We start from the raw sequence: 24,414 nt of genomic DNA on the forward strand, positions 1-24,414 counted from the left end.
TACCCATTTTACATATAAAGTGGATTCGAAAAACATTTTACATTTTAAATACATTTTTTTAAGTATTTTATATTTGGCATTTTAAATGATTACCCAGCCCTGATAATATGTGCATTTTATAGTAAATATGGCTACCGGCTTTACATTTTATTGAATTCTAGGTGTTAGCGGTTATAATATACAGAAGTCTATGGATAAGATCTCATGCTTTTAAGTGCGGTACTAAAATACGGATGGCATGCTCTTCGAAGGAAGGACTTACGATCGTCGCTGTCGGTCTCCGTGTACAAATCCAGCGGAAGTGGCCGAGATTGATCTCTAGGTGACTCGATCAGGTTATAATCAGTGAGAGCTTTAGTAGGGTCTTTCCGCTGACAACATGCGTACATAATGCCGCCGCAGCTGCCGTCCAATAGGCCAGCAGTCATCCAGCACATTAGAAAAAATTCACAGCTCCGTCCGTCCGCGCACAACGTATCGTCGCCTTTCCACAGCGGTCTTTTTTGTTGGCGCATCTCTGCAGAAAATATGGAAACTCTTGTCTTCCACGACTGTCAAGTTACGTAATCGTCCTGAGCGACTGTCGAACTATGCGCGGTCGCAATTCCAGTTCGGTCGAAGAAGAAAACGTCCGAACAAGTTTGCGCGCGGAAAGACGTCATTGCGGTTACTAATCTAATCTCAATCTATATGACTATATTAAGACAACGAGAATGAGAGAGAATTCGAGAGTACGCGACTCCTCTCAATCGGATATCGATTATTAAAATTGAAAACTTATTAATATCGATCAACTAGACAAAGTGTGACTGCTACATATTAAGTTCAAGACACATACAGTGGCCCTAATAGTATGAGAAGTTGAAGCTGTTTATAGAATGCAAATCTTTCCAATCAATTTTTCGACTTAATTATTGACGCTTAATGCAATTATCGAGCAATAATTGAAGGATTTAAATGTAAAGCCGTCGTTTTTATTTCATCGATTACTCCAAGTCGAACTTCGAAAGATAAAACGATCCCAAGTTAAAATCCAGGACTAATAGTATGGGCATACAGAGTAAAAAACTTTTTGTATTTGTGTTAAAACCAGTCCTTGTTAAAATCGTTGTATTAAATTTTTAACATATCCGAGTGTAATTAATGTGGTTGTGTTATTTGAATATTTTGTGTTAAATTGATGTTTAAAAGTTCTTAATCGCCAAAACAACACAATTTATAAGTAAATAAATGATACAAAACAATATATTTTAAAATGTAAATATTAAGATAATAAATGAATAAAATATGATAATTTAACGTATCATAAATGTTAACTTTATTGAAAAAAATATACTGTCACAATTTGAATACAAATTATGTCATTGTTACATTTTTGTGTTAATTTTTTACTGTTTTATATTTTCTAGCATATTTATCTGATAATAAACACAAAAATTCTAAAGGACCGTTTGGGAAACATGAAATGTATTAAATTTAATACAAATTTCCAATTGTGGAGCAAAACAAAAAGAATTAATTAAACTTTCAGCTATTTGATTTTTACTTTATATAATTGAAGATCATATTTATAATTTAATTCTATGATAATTTGTCTGAAATAAAATAGTGTCAAACGACGATTAAACGATTAAATCTTGCTGAAATCTATTAGGATAAAACTGTTCAAGGTAATAAGTGCGATTGATAGAAAAAGTATCGGCATGGTAATATTAACCGTCTCTCTAACAGACTTTCTATAGAGAAACATTTGGGCAATCGTAAAAGGACCTCGTACCAGTTCAGCGTGACGATCTACTGTCCGGCGGCAAAGCGCGACGTCGACGATGTCGTAACGATTTCCGTGTCTTGAATCACGACGGAAGTCGTCGACTGTAATGGAAATAAGTTTCGCGCGCCATTAAGAAGTGGGACATTGCGCGACTAATCGTCCGATTTTTATGAGTTTACGTGAGAGGACGAAGTCATCGGGGCGATCAACTAAGCAGAAATCGCGAATTTGGAAAGAATTGGAAATTCCCTGAAATAACATCGTTACGGCTAACTATCAAACTTTGTAATTCCGCTGACAAGTTGCACGTACCTGTTTCCAATCTAGGGTAATCATCCGGCATCTGTTTCCGGAGATCTGAAATAAAGATGCTATTCTGGAAAAGCTTCATAATAAAACAAAAGAAAAAAAATGTTTCCTGCAAAAAGAATAGGCCGTTCAATTTTGATCTTGAAAAAAATGTATAAAATCTCTAATTCAATAAATAATTCAAACAAATTATTTAAAATTAGAAGAGAAAAGAAAATATGAAAATTAATTGACTCTATTCTCATAGCTGTTTAAGATTACTTAGTTTAATATTGTTTAAGATCAAATACCGTCCAACATTTTTGAATACACGGTTTATATACATGATTCATAATGATAAATTAGTGATTGTCACAGCTTGTTACACCGGCATTACACATCCTAGGTACGCTTACGAGTTAGTTCATTCGATCACGTTGGTTCGTTTATAATTAAAATACTTTGAAAGTTTCATATAATGTATTTTTGTATTTGCACGCTTCTCTAAGCACTCCGTTGATGAAGCACTGTTTGTACAGCAAATTGAATTACCAGAAACGACGGTATTACGCGAGCACACAAAGAAAAGGAAGAAAGTAAAAGGGAAAAGTTATTTATTGTGCATCAAAGAATAACGAGTAACGATAAACGCAGGCCTATATGAAAGATTGCTATATGTCTACTAAGTATTAGAGGTGGCTAACCTATAATTCCTAATACTGCATTTGAAGCATCGAGAACGTGTATTTAACGTACATGAACCTTAATCGTTTAAATTTATTAGAAATTATATGTAATTTATAGTTTATAGTCCAAGAAATTATAATGGAAGTAAAAAAAACGTATCTCTATAATTTTTTCAGTTAAATATTTATTTTAGCCTCTTTGTCAATGCACGGGCTATCCATATCAAATTTTTCAGTAAATTTTTTTATTTTTTTGTGTGAATTCGATTATGACACTTCAAAAATTTCATCCTTTGAACGATAAAAAACAATTTTACACAAATTTTATCTCGTTTTTATTTTTAAATTTTTTACGAGAACCTTGTGAAACACGATAGTGAAAAGGTGAAAAATTATTGACAGAAGAGTTAAAGACTTTCCAACAGAAACGATAAAAGAGATTAATAGTATTAATCTACAAATGGAAAATATAGGCTCTAAGTGGCTGTAATAAAGATTAGATTTAGTATCACTCCAAAAAGTGAAAAGTAAAAAGAAAGCGGATTACCTCTGATATCGTCCTCGAAATCTGGCAACTGATTAGACTGCTGGAAAAAGGAAGCCGCGCCACCTCCGACCGGCGGCAGGAAGTCGTTGTCACGGAATATCAGTCGTGGTGTCCGATGGGACATCACCGGTCCCATCGGTCTGTTGTAATCGGCGGGAGTTCTCCAGAAGGACTTGTGTTGTCTCCACGATCCTGGGAATTGAGTCTGCGGAATGAAACGCGTGACCGGATGCGACCCAAAATTTCTGCCATGTGGCGTTGAACCGGCCTCGAGGAGATAAGCAGACCCTGTTGGAAATCGCACGTATCTTCGCCGGCGGATTGTCACCACCCCGGTATGATTGGTTTCATCTCTTCGCACATCGACAACCGAGGAATCAGATTTCGTAAATTGCTCTACCTCGCTTGTCATCAAACTCGAGGAAAGACTTAGGATGACTGCAGCTAGAAGCCAATGACGCGGCCTCGATGCACCCATCGTTTTACTGAACGATTAGAAATTGGTAGAGATCAAGTGCTCAAAGTTCACTAAGTGACTCCGTTTATCGACAATTGATCTCCGCGAACGGTGTGCGTTCCATTTAGAAATTCGTGCATTCACGTGAATTTATTTCAATTAACCAGTCTGCTCATCGACTTCATTCCGTTTTCCATTTCCACAAAGGATGCAAGCGGTCTCGTCGTCTGGTGGTTGCAACGGGATAAAATATAATAAATTTCTTCACCACGCTGATTTCGCCACCTTTAAAAAATTAAAAGGTTATATACGAGGAGAAATCAGAAAGTAAAGTAAATTTATTTATTCCTCACTTATAAACGTTAGTACGTGCACATTATATCGAAATATAACCGCCCAGTTTTGCAACGAATTTTGTGTAACAGTCCACAAGTCTTTGGATTTCATCTATAAAGAAGATTTTTAGATGCCCTCGAAAACATATATGCACCGTTTTCTAAACTCTAATTTACTATTTATCTTTTTTTCTGGTGAAACTCCTGGTTTCATCAATGTAAGATTAACATTAATCTCGATCAACAAATCTAAGAAAAAGATGAAGAGTAAATTGAACCGAGATTAAAATTAATCTTACATTGATGCAGAGTTGTGCAAAACTGTAATTCAATTACCAATTACAAATTACAATTATAATATAATTCTTAATTCAATTAGTAATTATATTTCGTAATTATATTTCGTAATTATTAATTGCTGAAAACAATTAAATGAAGTAATTGCGAAAAGTAATTGTGAACAGATTATAATTATTTAATTGTTAATTGATTAACTCTGTAATTGTAATTAGAATAAGAACAATTAATGCTTTACAGTAGGTCTCGGTACGATTTGCACTTCTCAGCTGATTTTCGATTCGACTCCGCCCCCAGGTAGCAACACACGTTATTTTGACGTCATTTTGACGTCAAAGGCCGTCATTTTGACGTCAAAAGACGTTATTTTGATGTCAGCTTGCTACCAGGGCCTTCCGCTACTCTTCTCACCTCATCGTCCCGCGCGCAGTCCAATTGCCGTTTGACGCTTGGAACGTCTCATAGACAATGAGGTCCACCCGCTTTGGGCGCTCACGCTGTAAACTTCATTCTATTTACTTTTTTTATTATAATTGAGGGGATGGGCCTAATTACAAAATTTTGATTTTGATAAAAATTAAAATAACTTGATACTTTTTTATTATACTATAACAAATAGGAACAGTTAAACGTTATATATATTTATATAATGTCTTTGAGAAGTTATATGTTATAATATTTCTCTATTATGATCAATATTTAAAAAGTTATTTGCAATTTAAAAAATGCACTCAGTCCCTTTTTCCGAATATTGATCATAACATTGGCAGTTTTCCATCAAGGTTTATAGGTGACACACATCGTCACAGTGGTCGAACATGATGCTTTCCAACAACGACACGCCACGGCACGATTGGATACAATAGAAGTAAGTGCTTTCCATCAAGGCTTTAAACGATACACAAATCGACACGGTGTCCGACATGATGCTTTCCAGCAACGACTCGCTATGGTTTTTGGTTTTTGCTAAAAAAGTCTTTTCACCAACTTATAAAGGGATCTTTTCCCGGTGTCACTTGGATCATTTTAGTTAAATTACGCAATCAATTACATTTAAATTGATTAACGAGTTAAATCGATTAACAAATCTATGCTCAACTTGTAATTTTACCTAATATAACTGTGTGAAACCAATTGTATCTTTAACATCTTTTTCCGTAAACCTTAATGATAATAAATAATTAGGATTGACAAACGTTACTTTTCAGTTACTTTGTTGTTACTTTTTATAGAAAAAAATTTGATGACGTTGTTGCAATTTTTTATGATTGTAACGCTAACTAACTAAATGCTAAAGTTATGCTTAAGTTAGAAGAGTCACTTTGAAAAGTAACTTGTCACCATTACGCGTTACTGAAAAAAGTAATAAGTAACGAGTAACGCGTAACAAGTAATGAGTAAAAGTAACGAGTAAAAAGTAACGCGTTACAAATTAAGAGTTATTTTTTTCATTAACGAATGATTTTTTCAACCTGTTACAAATAACGTTTGACTTTTCTAACTCTGATGTTACCATTACCATCATAAAAAGTTCACAATGTCATTATCAAATCGTTATTATAACAAAGTGATGTTATTATAACAAGGTAAAAGTAGCAGTTGTATTAAAATTTAGGGAGTGGTGCATATGTGTTTGAGGGCAGCCAGGAACTTTCTTCATAGATGGTGGATATCATGATAGATAAAGCCCATTGAATAAAACATCAGATTAAACATAACCATAAGTTAACCAGATAATGAAAAATTGGACCTATGAAGACTTGTGAACTGTTACACAAAAGCAAGGAAGCAAAGAGCACATTGTACATTATTAGGTTGGGCGATTATATTGAGAAATAATGTATACATTATTTTGCTAACGTGTTTTGTACGTACAATATAAATAAGTTCACTTTACTTTCTAATTTCCCCTCGTATAATACACAGTATAAATTGTTAAAATTTATTATATATAATTGTTAAAAACAGTAAAAATTTACAAAACGATTATTGTAACAAGATGTATATTACAAACAGTTCTGTAACACAAGCTATATTTTACTTTTCTAAATGTGTATCAGATAAGAGACGATTAGTCTAAGAGGTCTTTCTATGTGCAATAATACTTGGATCCTAAACAATCTGACACTACTCAATTCAGGCTGATTTTCTCCTCGAGTTTCACGAGTCGTTAATCACTATCGGGCGCCATATTAGAACGCCTGATTCCTAGAGAAAGGAAATGCGCATCATAGTCGGACTCGCAGTCAAGTAGAATCGAAGATTCTGGTCCGACGTTAAGGAACGCCACGCTATTCGTATCACTGTAATTATTGGTAGCAGTTTCGCGATAAATCCAAGAACTTTCTTTTGGCCATCCATAATTATTGCTCCTGTTTATAAAATGATAAAAGTAATGTAGAGGTAGAAAACATGATACATATTCTACATGCCAATTTAGTATTTGCAGTCAACAAGTTTATTATTATTATTGTTGTATTTTTAGAAGGTAAGGATTTTTAAAGGCTTTACTGATACTTTTTTTATTAAACATATAATCTACAATTGCTCGTAACGGGAAGTTTCTTCAATATTTGACAATTATTTCTTTTAAATTTAAATTCTATTATCCGTGATTTAAGGGTTGACATAAATACATAGGGAACTCTTGCATGCGGCAATGCTTAAAGGCAAATGAAACAAACTCGAAAATAACTTCCACGTGGCCCATGAATTCCTCTTGACTGGTTGGGACGAAATCCAGTTTGCGTCACGATCTTCCGTAACGAGTGAAAGTAAAGAAGTTCATCCGGAACCAAAGATCATGCCATTTATACACGAGAAAGATTTACCGAACGTGCTTTAAATCCATCAGCATTTCTGTTGAATGAAATTATCACCCATGAACGGCATTAGCGAGAGAAAACGACGCGCTAGTAACACTTTAATATAAGTCTTCCTCATAATTAACGTCTCTAAAATCTGAAACCTGAAATCTCCACATTTCCAATCGCTTATGTAATTATAATATTAGTTCGCTAACTTTTTAAAAAATAATTCTGCATTAATTAAATAATCAATAAATTTTTATCATAAGCACAAAAATATCTACGTGTAATGAATAGATTTTTCCCAGACACTGATTTTGATCGTTGCCATGAATTGGCCATAGACAAATAGGGGTCAGTTTTCGAAGCGTTAGAAATGCTAAAAAAAAAACAAGAATGGAAGGATATAATTGTTCATTAAATAATCTTAGTGGACGGCCTTGTCGGGCCATCGTCAATCGTGAGTGAAGATGAACGTTAGTAGATTCGATGTGTTAGTAGGTCATTGGCTCTACGTCGCGTGGATCCACCAGAAGTGAAAGTATACTTCTTGCGTGCACGACAATGTGAAGTTCACGTTCACGCAGTACCACCAGCCGCCCTGGCGGCGGAAGTTACGAATCGCTCATATGGTTCTCCAAAGAATCCGAAACCTCCCGCCTGCTATTTTCCCTGTAATTACCTTTGTCATCATGAAATACCACCACGCGACGAATGCACGTGAAACCATGTTGAGCACGGTGATTTTCACCGTGAAAGTGTTCGATTACTATAACGCGATGCCTTTTGCCCCGATCTTTAGAATTCCCAACTGCGATTCTCGATATTGTGGTTTCTCTTTCCTTTGAATTATAGATAACAAAACTACAGATAACTGTGTTTTTCTTTTTAGATTTGCAGCTCCGTTAAGCGTACTTCAATAGACGTAAAAGACTGATATACGTATTAAATTGTGTGAAATCAAGTTAGAACTTATCACCAGGGTTGGGTAAGTTAACTTTTTTTTTTTAATTAAATTAAATTAAAGTTAACAGCCTCGAAAATTTAACTTAATTAAAATACAAGTTAATCCATAATGAAATTAATTGAATTAAAAGTTAAGTTAATAAAAAAAATAATTGAACAATTAAAAGTTAAATTTGGTCTGAACCAACAACTAAAAAAAAGAGAAAAAGTTTGACCATTTTACATAATTTTTCATATTTTTCCTTTCTTACAGCATATTTATTAAAGAATCTAGTTATTTTTGTTCACAAGTAACGATTATACAATATAAAATTACTAAATTATATACTCATTATTCTCTTGCATTGTGTTTAAGTTAATCTGAGGATTAACTTAAAAAAAAAATCAAATTAAAAGTTAATAATTACCGATAAAATGTAACTAAATTAAGTTAAAAAGTTAAGAGTCTACAATGTAACTAAGTTAAGTTAAAATTAATTAACTTTTTAACTTTTTAACTTAACTTTTATCTTTTTAATTTAGCACTACCCAACCATGCTTATCACACTTATCAACATTAAAATGTTAATCACGCAATTCTACATACATTGATCTTTTAGATCTGTTCTTTTGAGCTGAATTTCTTGCACAGTTTATCTTTTCTATCTTTCTATCTACGTTGGAGAGAAAGGAGAAAAATAAACGGTAAAGGAGTTCAACTGGGGAAAAAAAAAACCCAGACCAATTATATACGATACTTCTTTATTAATAATAAATGCTAATTATTTTGATAATAACTTTATATTTGTTTTCTTTTTTCGTTTGTTTTTATTCCTTTAATAGTAAGTTCGGGATTAAATGTAAACCTACAGTTTCGTTAATAAAGGCATTTTTTTGTTTTACTACAATTATTTAAAGTCACTTAGACAGAAAGAATGGTTTCGCTAAAAATTTATCTAGAAAGATCTAAAAATAAATTTATTAGATCATCAAAGTAATTACGTAAGACGCTTAAGTTGATTGTTAAATGTCATAATTTTTTGCAACATTGTTCATCATACTTAAGCATACTACATAATTATTTTGATAATCCAACAGAATTATTTTCAGATCTAAAAAAACATTACTATTCGAATTATTGTCAGATTAATAAAAGGCAAAAAGAGCTAAGAGTCAATGCTAGTTCTTGATAGCTAATATTTAATGTTTTCCAAATTTTTAAAAAAACGTTTCGTCCTTAAACTAAGATCTTTTCAATATTAATACATAAAAACAAATCCTACCTTATATACTAAGTCCAATATTAAAACATAGAAACAAATCCTATCTTACATAACAGGTCAAATATTAAAAACGGTTTGAATATTACAAATTAAAGTTCTTCTGAGTATACAGTGAATATAATTTCCATGCTTCGCTATATCATTTCTTCATTAATCAATTTATTTCATTAGTCATCAATTGTGATATAATGATCGAAATTCTCGAATATGTTTCCAGTGACTTGACTTAATTTTAAAATTTTCCAATGTAACAGTAAATGAAAAACAATACTAATTTAATTGTAATTAATTTAATTGTAATTAATATTTAAGCTTTGTACTTGACTTGAGATTCTTACTTGTGTTAATATTTCTGTTATAACTGATTCGCATTTAAAAGATATAATAGCGCAACGATATCACGAATTCGTCAAATTGAAAGAATTATTTTAAAAACGTCCAAAGAGTGATAATACAGCTAACAACGAAACTATAGGAATAACAAATTGAGAAGGAAAGGGATCTCTGAGGAAATGGAAAGGAAGGGGGAACGTTAGGGGGACAATAGCTGTAATATTGGAATATATGATTCTGGAAGGGATTCGGTGTCGTTCTGTTTGTTTAAACCATGTCTCTGTCTCTTGATATGTACCATCTCCGAAATTAGTTTTTTAAGAAGGTTTATTATCCAAAATTTTTACCTCTTTCCAATTAAAATCATAATCGCACGACACTCTATGTTCAGTTATTACTAATAGGGAACCAGTTCTTTTATTTATATCCTTAGAATGTTCAGCGACTCTCGTTTTCAACTGTCTCTTGGTTTGGCTAATATAAGATGCGTCACAATCATGATATGAAATCTTGTATGTATACCACATCATGATGTAAGATTGGATTTAAAATACCTTTACCCGTGATATATTTCTTTAGGGTATTTGGAATAGAAAAGACACACAAGTTCTAAATTGATTCCCTTAGTTATGTGAGAGAATTCCTCTGAAAAGGATTTTATATATGGTATAGTAAAGTATCGGTTGATGTCATTATTTCGTTCATTATGTGAGATAGTTATGTTGCAATAATATTTTATTCTAGTGTGTATTGTAGAAAATATAAAAGGAGAGAGAGAGAGAGAGAGAGAGAGAGAGAGAGAAGAGGATAACAGTTCTTAAATAAAATAGTAATCGTATTAATCTGATTTTTTTAATGAAATTTCGGGTAAGATAATTGCAATATTTTGTTAATCATTCCGTAAATCACACCCCTTTTGTAACATTTAGGATGTTGTGAACCAAAATTTAAATATCTCTCAGAGAAAATTATTATAGTTTTTTCTAAATCAAATATGATCTCATGATTTTCTACACTGATAATTACATCTAAAAAATTCAATCTGTTTCCATAACAATTTCATGAGTGAATTGTATGTAATAAATTGAAACACTTTTATCTGATCGAAGAACTCAGGAAAAGAACGGCTAAAAGAACGTCACATATCTGTAGTAAAAGAATAATTGACAAGGAAGACTTTGTTGCGATCTCCTCTAACAATTACATATAAGACTACAACAATTATTGTGGGTAATTTTGGAACTCATTATTAAAGGTGTATATTTACAGGTATTTGAAGTAAAGTTACAACTTACAAATAAAATTATATTCTTCTTTATAGTAATTATAAACAATTTGTCAAAGTAAATTTACAAATGAAAAGTTAAGTTTATAGAAATATTTAAACATTAATTCAACAAATTATGTATAATTTTTCTTAAGCTATATTATTGACGTGTAAAATAAAAAAGAATATAAAAATACAAATAATAATATGTGCAATATATTACCATTATGTTATATAATATTAAACCAATGTGCATATATTTACATGGAAACTACAAAATATTCTGTTATTGTATATAATTTTTCAATCTAATTTAATGATATATTTATACTATTAAAGATAAAAGAATACTAATTTATGTAGAAACGCACAATTTTACATTTTTCCACTATAAATTAAGTAATTTTTTTCATATATTATTTACAATTTACATAATTTTATATCCTTTTCTTATAGTGTGGTTGGACGTGTGTTTACATAAAATTTAATATCTAAAGATATATAAATAAAAGAATGTATGTGATCAGTTGTATACCGGTCGGAGCCCGCATCCATTTTCAGCTGTTAGTGAAAGCACGCACATGCAAACACCCACACGGAGATCGGATCTCCAATCATATCCCTTTTCCTCTCCCGTGATCCACGTGCGTCCCGCGTACGAAGCGGTACATCGAATTCCGCGTGTGAATCAGCATTAAGAACGTGAAGACCCATCACTTTCTCCGGGCGTCGAGCGGGAGCTCACCATTACTTTCGCCCAAATCGAAGGATAATTGTTCTCTCGTGCGCGTTCCGCTGCGCTAGGATCGGTTATGATTTTCTTTTGATGCATCGCGTACCCTGTCATACACTCTAATAGCCGACAACAACAACAATAGAACCAGCCAAGCGTCACGGAGAAAAGCTCTGCACGCGCCGCCGAGCTACGACGATAAATGTCGGTGATAACGTACGTGCGTGCGTCCGGAATTATATAATAAAACTAAATAATATCACGTTTCGCCCTGAAAATGAAGCGCTATTACATTGTGCGCGCATTATTAACCGTCGTATCTATTATCGGCACGGAATTAATTTTCCGTATAATGTACCTAATGCATAAGAGAATAATTCTGGTTTCGATATCGTGTATTATATATTTTGAAATTGCATATTATATACCTCAGTAAGTACTCTATCATCACGTGTATCTATACTGATATATTGCCGAGATTCTTCATAATAATGGAAATGATATGTAATGATAGTGAGAATTTATAATAACTTAAGTGCGTTTCCAGGATCAGTTCACTTATTTATTTAATGCAGATGATAATTATCGGTTCAACTTCCTTTTTATCTTTTCCTAATTCTAAGAATTAGAAAAATGAAAAGTAAATTAAATCGAGAAAAATATAATAACAAATTAAAATATAATAATAAAGATTACCAATGTGTGTAGATTTACTTCCCTTATATAAAATAAATCTCCCAAGAACATTCTGTATCCTAAGAACATTCTCAAGATATTTCTCAAATAAAGTGTGCCGTATGAGTTGGTTTAATTACTCTTCATCGTTTTCTAATTCTAAGAACTATGTTCATTTTTACCAACATAGATTAATTTTAATCTCGGTTTAACTTACTCTTTATCTTTTTATAATTCTTAAAACTAGAAGAAGATAAAGAGTAAGTTAAATGAAGATTAAAGTTAATCTATATTAACAGAAATAGGTTTTGAGATACGATGAAAAGTAAATTAAACCGAGATTAACGTTAATCTACATTGGAACAAATAAATTTAACTTTGTTATATTTACTTAGCCATTAAGATAATAGCTAACTCTTGATATTGCTGACTCTGTTGTATAAATTTATACAGACCGAACCTGTTCAAATTCACGTAGCATTGAGCGGAGAGACTTTTATCTTTCGATTGCTCATTCTTATTGTTGCAATCGCACCGGATATGTCATATGTGGTAGCTTCTGTTTTCTATCGTCTTTCTCTGCCGAAGCAAAACGATAGGAAATACCGCAAGTGAAGACTTGAACGGACTCAATATAGATATGTTCGAAATTCGTCTTTGTGCCTTATTAATATGTTTCAAAAACCCATCCGCGTTTCCTTTCGGAGGATAGAAACCGGTTTCTGAAGAAATCTTGACGTCGCAACCGTGGATCTTATTCACGGCCTTGAAAAGAGTAAGCATTTTCGCGGTCTAATTCACCGATCTTTCGTGACGAACACTTTCCATTGTGTAACAAATCTTTTCTCGCGCGCTGGCCACTTCATTTCTGGGCCATTTTCAAGATCACAAATGATAGATGTGCAATAATGATTGATTTTCAGCGGACAGTTATGTAAAAATCGCATTTTGCGAGATAAAAATCAAAAGAAGGATGAATCAACATATTTCTATTGATTGTTTGCTTTAGGCCTGATTTACATGATGCCTTTTTACTAATGACTAGCGTGTTAGTCTTTTAGCAGAAGAACTAAAAGAATATAATTTATAAATTTTAATATTTATAAATTTTTATATTGTCTTAGCTAATTTTCTTTAATTTTCTAAAAGATTAGCACGTTAATAAAAAATGTGTAAGTCGGGTCTTATGGAGAATTATAAGATGTATTCACTCTCACGACGCTTATTGCTAGACGATTTAAGTGACAAGTTAAAAGCCTGCTGGTACAACTCTTCCACGTTTCTCTCTTCAGACCTCTATCGAATTCTGTTACGTAAACCATGAGAAGTGTTTGGGCAATGCGTGTACGACGGTACCGAAGCGTGCATCCTCAATGCGACGTCGCCAGCGTTTCGTTTTGAGAAAGAACGGAAGTACTTTCACTGCCTACGAGGATGGCAGCTTAAAAAAAACCTCTTCTGAGGCGCCACGTGACACGAAATCGCGCTTTAAACCAACGATCACGTGCATTTTACGAAACCATGTCTACCTTCCGAAATCAGAGGGAACTTTCTTCTCGTAAATTACTAAAAATGTATACGTTTTCGTGTCTGTCTAAAAATCTCGAGGAGCGTAACGTTTTTGTCGGCCACTATTTTATATCTTTGGAACAAGTTTCTGCATGAATTGAGTTAATGAATACAATTGCTTGGTAAAGGTGGAGTATGCAGGTGAAATCCGTGCGGAAAATTTAGTAGACAATCCAGTCTCATAAAATGAATTATTCAGTTACAAGAAGATACTCTTTTTTTAAAACCAATTTTAATGCAATTGTGAATTATCTAAAATTGATATTCAATCGGAGCATTCCTTCCTTAACAGGCTCCTATTATTAAGTCTATATTATTATTAAGCCTAGAAATCATTAGCATAACGCGATTATTAAACTTAATGTCGTATTATGTTGAAATCCAGGTTGCGAATCTGGCACCGATCGCTTCCAGGCGTCAAAATCACCGCACGCATCGGCTTGCGCTTTTCGCTTAACACACTTTTTATACGTAAGAAACGACTGATAGCCTCTCTTTGGAAAGATAGGTGCTCTCCACGAAGCCGATCTTGCTTTCTCCCCGCTTTTATAGTAACTGCCGTTTAATCACACATTAAATTTAACGAAACGAAACGAAACGAAACCGGGCATTCCGTTCTATGTACCTTCATCCATTACGCCGATTCCGACAATAAATTGAATAAATTTTATCTTTGCTATGTGTTCTCCACATACACGATTATCGTTCGTACAATCAAGCGCGCGATAAAATGGGTGAAAGTTCTCATTTATTAAGTTGATCAATGGACGAAGTTCATCTTGCATTGTTAACAAAAAAAAAAAGAAGAAAAAGAAACGTGCTTTTGATCGTGAGATAGATCTTTCATCGCGTTGCACTGTTTTAGCAAACACCTGCTTCTAATATTGTTTCTCCGCAATAATGAACTACACATACGACGATCTCAAATTATGAACTTAAATTGCATCTTGTTATAGAAATGCAACAGACTTTTCTCTTTCGAATTGCTTTCTCCCTGTTAAGTAAATAATATTCCCTCCTCTTTCCATAGTTTTAAGAAGTATTTTATATAATATTCACACCAAGCTACTAACAATATTCGTTAGTCTCTGCTTTTATCTTATTCGTGTGAACCATTCCCAGATTTCGCACGTATTCTTTTTATATTAGCGCTTTTTAAAATTAGAAAATAGAAAACGCGAGGAATAAAATAGACCACTGGTCTACGAGAGGGGGAAACAAATCGGCGTGAGATTGCACTCACCGATTCAACAGACGTGACCTTCCCGGATTTCTCTTCGGCTGATCGAAGCAATGCGAACGATTTCTCAGGAGGAACCAGCCAGGACACTATTCCTTCTGCACGCTCGATGCCTCGTATGACCGAGGTAGTCCTCAGCACCATAACACAATTGAGGTACCGTCGCAACGGGTGGTTGTTTCCGTATCACCGCAAGATATTGTTCGTCGTTGATTATCTTCCAATTCCACAATCACGGAACGCCCGTACACTCGTAATCTACATATTCAGAACAGCAAGATCAACCGAACCTGCGGTTGTACTCTCGAGACTATTGCAAGAAGCTATATAACGTCTTGTTCGCGTAGTCGTGCGTTATCGCGACATGATAAGGTTTTGTCACTTCGGTGACTAACAAAGCCGTGTTCGAATTTTCGAAATACCGTCTTAGTTCCGTTATTGTCAAGCTTTGGGATTCCTCTCTTTCGTATCTTTAAAAGGCCACCGCCTTTTTTTCATTTTTTTCTTCACTTGCACTTGCTTTCTTTGACCCTGTCTTACACTGAAGATTATCCAATCTCTCGATCTGATTCTCCCGATTCCGAAAGAAAAATTTCTTTTTTGAAACCCAACACTTTATGAACGACCGATGAAACGTATCGATTACCACACGGTGGCGAAGCTCCACGCCATGTGGAAGGCTCGCACCATGTCTATCCTCTCTCGTCGAGGGACTCCGAAGAACGCCTGCTCGTCGTCAATGTCCGCCGGCACCGCTACGTCTGCTCTCACTTTCTCCGTCGAGTAGTTTCATTTCAGTACGTAAAACTCTCTCGCAGTGTCTCCCCACTGTCGCGTGCGAGGTGACAGCCGCCGGCGCCGCCACCAATCCTCGGCATCCGAATAAAAAAAAAATAAAACTAACCAGTGCCTGCGGGGAAGATCTTTGATTATCCGATAATCCAGAATGACTCTTCTTTTCTCCTACTTTGTCTTTTTTTATCCATCATCGGTCTCACCGAGTTTTCGTAATACCTTCTAACATCCGGCAATGATGGAGATTTTCCAGGAAAGATATGCAATAATTTCGGAGTAACTTCAACTTTTTTCATTATAAATTATATATATATATATTTTTTTTGTGTTAGTGATGATAATGCGTTTGTCATAATGCTAGTATATAGTAATATTTTATTTCAAATATCCGAGATAAATGGACAATATTACCGTAAAAGAGCGCGATTCAAAAGGGATCACATCTCCTAGAATTGCAAAGGATGACATTTGAATGTCACCAAAATCTACGATGGTCCACCTAATCTCTCATCGCATTGTTCCTTTGTTCATAACTTCTATAGGATGAGCAAGATGCAGGTACTTAATTTCTTACTAGAAAGTTACAGACATCTGACATTTCTATCTTATTAATTAAGGTGAGAGTTCGTGTAAATATTTCAAAAAACACAGACAAAAGTACATCACAAATCATGTAGAAATCATTACGCAGAAAAAAATTTTATATCTACCATCAAACATCTGTAATCCGAAGAATTTGTTAAGTAGTGATCGAATATCTTGTTTATAAAATAATGCATATTTTTGCAAAAAATTATTTTTAATAATTTAAAGGGCTTTAACGTTATTATTAAACTGTATTTTAGTTTAATATGTAATATTATTATATGGCTATATCTTCAATTTAGAACTGTGTATCAAGATTAATAAATAATCGGCGAGCAGTTTGCCTGAACTGGAAATTGTATAATATAAATTGTATAATATAAATTGACTCAAAAAAGAAATATTATTAGACAAGGTCTGTTTTGATCGAATAAGGATGTTTCGCTTTCGTGTTATAAAAATAAAGTTAAAATCTTTTAATTAAAATTGATCTTCTTGTTTTGCATTGTAAAAAGCCCTAAAGATAGAGCATTTCTAATTCACGAAATATATCTTCACACTTCGCTGGACCGTTGTGGTCCGTTGTGGACGTTTAGGAAACAGTTTGAAACAATTAACTGCAGTCGACCGTTCTAAGAATGAGTGCGGACTATTGTTTTATTTAAAAAGAGCATGAAAAATGGAAACTTCTTGAATTTTGTACTTTACAAAAATATCTCGTTCTTTATATCCCTTAGTATACATAATAATTTTCCGGTCCTTTACTATACACAATAGATTGTTTGTATCTGGGTTAATTTTTACAGATACACTAACATTTTTAAGTGATTCTTACATATTATACTTTAACTTTTAGAAAATATTGTATAATATTTATAAGATTGTGTGTGTCTTTTTTTAAGAAAGAACTATTATTTAACTGTTGTCCTTAGACTGGATTGTTCCACCTTTTGCCAAACTTCAGCTCACTGTCTTACTCTTACTCTCTTATGCTCTTACTCTTTTACTCTTTTGTTTATCCAATAAGTAAATTACCACATAGTTTATTTGAAACTGGAACAATCGGTCCTTAGTGTTTTAAAAAAAGAAATACAGAGGATACAAATAAACTATCATATACACTGAAAAATGTACTAAATTTTAATAAATGTTTAAATAATATTAACTAAATATATACTAAATGTAAGAATTTATATTTATATGTATATATTTGGTAAAAAAACCATTAACTTGATTCAACCATCATTTTTTTATTTAATAAATATTTACTTTCTATAGGTAAATGTTTAGTTGTTGCTAAAATTGAAAAAATGTTATCAAAATTTAGTAAATGTTTTTTCATATACTAATCTCATTTGTATATTTTTTATAATACGATTGTATCCGCCGCGTTCTTCTAAATTGGTTTAATTAAGTTAACATATTTTAAGTTAATATGTAATAAAATATTTTTGCAATCTGGGTTAGCACTATTTAAATCTCAAATCACAAATTGTTTGTAAAGTTACAATTCAGAATTTTCGATAAGTCCTTAACTCGTTAAGATCAGCAATTCGGCCCATTAAGAAGAAGAAGCCGTTTTATTCGAGACATTCCCATTCTTACGAATTCACGATGGCATGAGGAAACCGTTGCGCTATGAATTGTTGTTTAACGACGGTGAAAGTCGAAGAAAAGTGATAAAACAATCTTAATAAGATTATTTTTCGACGTAAAGTTCTAATATGTTACTTTCATGCTTAGATTTGCGTGAAGACGAATTATGATTGTCAGGGGATTCGCCCGCGAGCTTTGCAATCATGATCGGTGAACGATGACGAGCAGTTCTAATCACTTTCGAGATCGGCCTTCGCTGATTGCCATAACATTCCTACGCGCTGATGGTATAAATTATGAATCTCGTGGATCCGTTTCGGTAATATCGTAATTACAAGGACGTAAGACGAGAATGTGGCTATCAACTTTTTCAATGTGTAACAAGTTTATTCTGAAAAAAAAACGGGAAATTAGTATTTTATGATATACAACCGCGTTGATTCATCAAATTATAAGGTAACATTAGGAATCTTGGATAATTTTTTTGTGAATAAGGAATTGTGGCGATATTCGGTTTATAGAATGTTGCAATAAAATCATTGTAATTATGAGCAATATTATAAATTCATAATGTACATAATTAAAAATAACTCAAATTTTGTCCAATTTGAGTTATTTTTTATTATAAAAGTGAAATGAATTTTCATCAGATTGTCACTCCTACTCAATATGTCGTTAATTTAAGTAAAATAATGGAGTTAAATAATTTAACTCAAGAAATGAATTAATATTAAATATGACTCTTTAATTTATTATTTACATGGATATATCTATTTTAAAACTAAGCAATTCAATCACAAAAATGAATTAATTTATATTTTGACATAGAAATTAAAAGTAATAAAATGTTATTTAACTTAGGATATTGGATTATCATTGTTTCTTTAATAATTAACAGTTTAAAATTAAAAATTAATATTATAAAAAATTAGAAACACAAACCATTACTTGTATGTTTATATGTGCAAAAACGTCAAAAATTTATGCAAATTATATTCTAGCTGAAAACGAAAGTAAAAGATGTTACATACGTCATGTACAACGCATTATTAACTCCTTTCTCCTTTTTGACACCTCGAACCAAGACATTGGATTAGTATGTTGTTACATGAACTATCTCTTTGAGTAAACGTGATCCAGCTGACCACAGCAAGCTTGAAACGTAACGCTTATCCGCATTAGTGAGAGTGACAAAACGCGAACCATTAAATATGCGGGTTCGAACTGCAACGAAGTGATAAATTCCTACTGCTCCTAATTATAGAAATTACATTTTAAAACTAATTTGATCTTTTTGTTATAAACGTTTAATTAGTTTTTAATATATACTACCAAATATATGATACCTTTCATGCGCTCGCTTTAACATAACATAGATAAATAAGCCTACCTGATTAATGAGGTTCGTTAACAGCAATGAATTGCATCTATTAAAGAAAAAAATTGGCATGAAGAACGAGCTGAATTAAAATCGAAAGTGTTCTCCGACCAGATTCTATTGTAGAGAGCGACTCGCGGCGTAAGAATGTCGCCGAATGGGAATCCGCGCAAAGTGTGCAAGAACTGGGTCGAAATCGGAGAGCACGATCGCGAAATCATCATTGCTTCTTTTATTTGTCTAGACAACTTTAGCACCCGCCTTTATACCTAGAGTCAACCAAGTGTAACTTTCTCCGTGAACTTCGAAAGTCCGGTGTATCCGTCGTGTGTTTATCGCGACTTCGCGAACAAATTATGTCTCTCATTGCCGGAAGTCTGAGAGAGTTTCTTCTTCTGTTCTTTAGATATCACTATCTATAATGATTATTATTCTATACGGATAAAAAACAAGCTAATATCTTTTAGAGCTGTATGTTTTGCAATATGTAATATAAGTAAACGGGCTGGGATATCAAAATTTCATTTAATAACAAATTAATTTGTTATCAGTGAAAAGATAAACATAATAGGTGTTTAAAACAAGCTACAATTTCTAATGTTTATTTATGTACAAATAAGTATAATGAAATGGAAAATATAATAAAGAGAGAATAACTTAAACTCATTCGGCAACTTTCCTTACTTTTTGTTTTTAAACTTTTGTTCTTTAAAAATAATTACAATATTTTTTTAATAAACCGCATTTATTTTAAAAATTCAAGTACTTATTATTTTGCAATTAGAGTTATGCTGATTCGATTGTATGCGATCCGCAATCGAAGCCTCCTAAAAAGTCAATGCACAACTCGATAGCTATCTCAGGCGCGTGCAAGTTAGTGAATTAATTGAAATAAAGAAGCATTAATGTGTGTTGCAAGAGAATGAAAAGAAAAGGAGAAAAATGAGTCCGTGTTTTATATTGCGCAATGTTAAGGAAGCCTAAGATGCCGAGATACAATTAGGCGACGGTGCGACGTTACACAGTCTTTTGCGTATACAATACGTGCCCGCGCAACTATTGTGACGCGAATAGATAAATATCTACCCATGGAATGCAATGACTACTGCATGTAATATTAACCAGAGCGAAAAAAGGCAATGTGTCAGCGCAATCACGTTACTACATTGATGCATTGACGAGCATTGAGAGAGTAACGAGTTTATCTAATAATAAGCTATAATTTCTGCGGAAATAGGAAAAGGACAGACGATGAAATGCCGTTGTCTAAAAGCTATAGCCTTTATCTGTTGAAATCGAAGATGTGTACAGAGAATGTGTGAGAAAAAAGTTTAGCCACACAGTTTTGTATGTTTATCAAATTATTACCCAAGTAAGATATAATTGTCACACTTCAAAATTTGTTTTTTTAAATATACGTTATTATAGTAGCGTATATTAAAAAGAAACAAACTCTGGAATATTAGTTATATCTTATCAAGTATCAAAAAGACTGCATCAAAATTTTCGTCTGTTGATGAAGCTCTATGGCTACCTAGGAGAATTTATTTGAAAAGATACGTGGCATCATCGAAGTGTTCCCGAAGCACCTTAAAGTATCAAAACTAAAAGTGGCCGTTTTGAATATTAATTATTATTCTTGGTATTTAATAAGATATAACTAATTCTAGAGTTGTTTTTTTTTAATATACGTTATTAATAGTTTGTTGAACGCAAAACTTTTGACCAAATTTTTTTGCCATCCAATTGACATTTAATAAATGTAGCTTGATAGAAATTTTGTTGCGCGACATTAAAATGTTTGTCGCAATATATTTTAAGATTTGGAAATTAATAGTAACCCACTGTTTAAAATAGTATCGCAATTTTAGAGATATAAAAAGTTTTTATTTAATTAATTTATACATTTTAAATCTATTATTCATCGCTAATGAATGGTAATAATATATTACGAAGAGTAATAACATAATCATCATTTTGTTAATGACAAATAATTAATAAAAATCGGATTATAAAAAGTTAAAAAGCGTAACATTATTTTATACTCGAGATACGTTGAGTAGTAAGTTCAAGGAATCAAGCTTATGAAATGAAAATCTTTTTTATCGCAAAAATCGTAAAGTAATTATCTTAAATAGCTACTACTTCACGTGTAATACACAAGAATGACGTTAATTAGAGCGATATAAAAGGATTCTATTCGTAATCTTCCTCGTAAAAGGAAAATGTGCTATCATACTTGCTCCAATAATTTGCAAGGCTTATTGCTTCATGAATGATGTATTAACTCCGTTAGAAACTCTGTAAAATATTGCGCGCGATGCGTTATATGCAATAACTTAATGTACAATGTAAAATTAAATAATGCGAATTAATCTTAATTTAATCTCAAACTATGTAAAATATTGCGCAAAGTGCATTTAATGCAATTAACATATAATCTTAAATTAATAAGTATTAATGCAGATTAATTTTTTAATTTAATCAACGGTTAATTAATTTCGGAATTTCCTATCCATTCTTCAATTTCCATCTTAATTTTTGTGTTATTACGTTTACTTTTTTTTCTATGCTATAATGAATTATAATTTAATGCAAAATAATTTTTTAGAGTGTAAAAGTTTCCAAACAAGATGAGGAGATCGAGATGAAGCTCTTATGTATCGCTAGTCATACTAACTTCCTTTCGCGACCCATATAGATCGGTTTGGCAAATATAATATATGGTATACACACAGCCGCGTATATCGGCGCAAGTGTATACGCAAGTGTACATCTCTATGCGCGAAAGGGACTTTACTTTCTCAAGCACGCGACCGCCGTCACTTCATCGGCAGCTCCTCTTACTTTCTCTCCCGCACGTTTTAAAAGTAGGTCCCAAATAGGATTAAGCGATCTTTGAAGAGTCTTACTACTCGAACCGCTACTTGTGTTGCACGCTTTGCGTGCAACGTACCTACCGCTAATTATACGAACAAATACTATATAATAAGCAGTGATCGGAATTACGATTGACATGGGATCCCTTACAGAAAAATCCAATTTAATACTAAAAATAATTTATTTTGAATATTAATCTAAGAATAGTCACCTGGAGTATTTTTACATCCCAAATAGCGAAAAAATGTAAATTATTGTAAAATATCATTTTTTATATTTTGAATATCATTTAATACATTGCTTCTTTCTTAATAACTATTTCTTATGAATCTCTTAATGTAATTCCATAAAAAAAAATTCACAATAAAAAATTATATTAATTAAAATTCTTATTTTTTAAAAACTGTCATAATAAATTACTGAAGTAGTTATTTCGTTTAATATTTGTTTGGCTCCTATTTCAAAAAATTGGATTAAATTCATATCCATAATTTAAAATACAGCTATAATAAAGCGGAAACCCAATAATATACAATAAATTGTTAACAATAATGATTTTAATTTGGGTATAAAAACACCCCAGTAGATCGTTTACATAAAAAAATTCTGGTGTCTTTTTGAGGTTTGATACTCAAAATAAATAATTAACCACTACTTTTCAGGACAATTTGATAATTTGACAATTTCTGTAAGGGATGTGCAATCTGTTATCTGCAGATTGTTATCTCTATAACCAATTTCTTTCGCATCTGTTAATAAATTTAATTTTGTAGCTATCTGTTCTCTGAGGAAAACACTTAATAAAATCAATGTGTCAATTCTTTAACTTGAATATCTCGGTAATTATATTGATTAATCTCTATTCGAGTGACATCTTTCCAATATTTATCGTTTGTTACACGCATTTATCGGCTTTCTAATCAATAAGCGAGCGAATCTCGAAGGGATAATTCCGGTGTTCGCTCCACTTACGTCTTCACGGCGTCATGAACGGTCAATTACCCTCGTAAACACATCTCATGGCGATGTATTCATAAAACGCAAGTTACTACTTCTATCTTACTACACAAAAACATGGTATTCCTGTGTCTTTGCGCACAATTTTTTTGTATGTTACTTAATTTTTATTGCGTTAGATTTGGTCTTCTTTTACGCGGGCATGAATATCGGCTTATCGATTAGTTTAACGTGCTGCTTAAAATAATAACAAGTTGGAATCTACGTTGCAATCCGTATTAGTTTTATTGCCACTCGATTAAATTAAGTATTTACCTTTAATTACATTTACGTGCGTCACGCGATCACTACGCGCGATGTACAATTGTTATAATATACAGTCTCAAAAGTATTCTTTCTTCTTTTACTAGTCGCTTCTTATATATACATGTACATGTCCTCCTCGCTTTCGTCAGCGAAAGTGAATGGGACGCGACAACGTTTCTAATCGGCCAATTTACATCAAAAACTACTTGCATGTTCGTAATCGAATGTTATAAGTACGTCTAATAAAGATTGTAAACGTCACAAAACAAATTAGAGATTGAGATCAGTATGTAAATTGTTCTATAATTTTACTGTAATTTTAATGTAAGTTATAGTGTAAATACGTACGACATAAAAATCAATAAATTAACGCGCTTAATACTAGTTTCCCAGTTTTTATAAGATTCAGCAACTTTTATTTTCAATAAGAGGAGATCGTTGAAAAATTCTTAATTTTAAATTTCACAATGAAAAAATTACTGCAAAAATTTTATTATCTTATTATTTCCACATTAAATATCTCCCAGTAAACACAAAGTAATAGTAATATAACATTGATGTTATAATTTTACACTCAACAATGCATAACAATTGGGTACGTAAGTAAAATATATATGCTACAATATATTATATTATTGAATGTGAAATTACCCGGGAAAAAATGTTTTATATATAATTATATAA

General features: G+C 32.5%; 1 protein-coding gene across 3 annotated transcripts in view; it reads right to left on the reverse strand.

Moving 5' to 3' along the window:
• LOC108722445 (serine proteinase stubble) overlaps positions 1–15,335 on the reverse strand; it is a 20,374-nt gene extending 5,039 nt beyond the window's left edge. Inside the window, exons 1-4 of one of the 3 annotated variants that reach the window (XM_018447566.1) lie at positions 15,237–15,335; positions 3,293–4,034; positions 2,084–2,128; positions 263–517 (exon numbers count right to left, since the gene is read on the reverse strand). In XM_018447566.1, coding sequence (XP_018303068.1) covers positions 263–517; positions 2,084–2,128; positions 3,293–3,770 — 778 coding nt within the window. In that variant the 5' untranslated portion in view covers positions 3,771–4,034; positions 15,237–15,335. The remainder of the gene's footprint in view (positions 1–262; positions 518–2,083; positions 2,129–3,292; positions 4,035–15,236) is intronic. The other 2 variants (XM_018447567.1, XM_018447568.1) reach the window with 2 other exon arrangements.
• Positions 15,336–24,414: the final 9,079 nt, after the last annotated feature.

This window comes from Mycetomoellerius zeteki, unplaced genomic scaffold, assembly GCF_001594055.1.
Source record: "Mycetomoellerius zeteki isolate Tzet28-1 unplaced genomic scaffold, Tzet1.0 scaffold204, whole genome shotgun sequence".
Lineage (NCBI taxonomy): Eukaryota > Metazoa > Arthropoda > Insecta > Hymenoptera > Formicidae > Mycetomoellerius > Mycetomoellerius zeteki.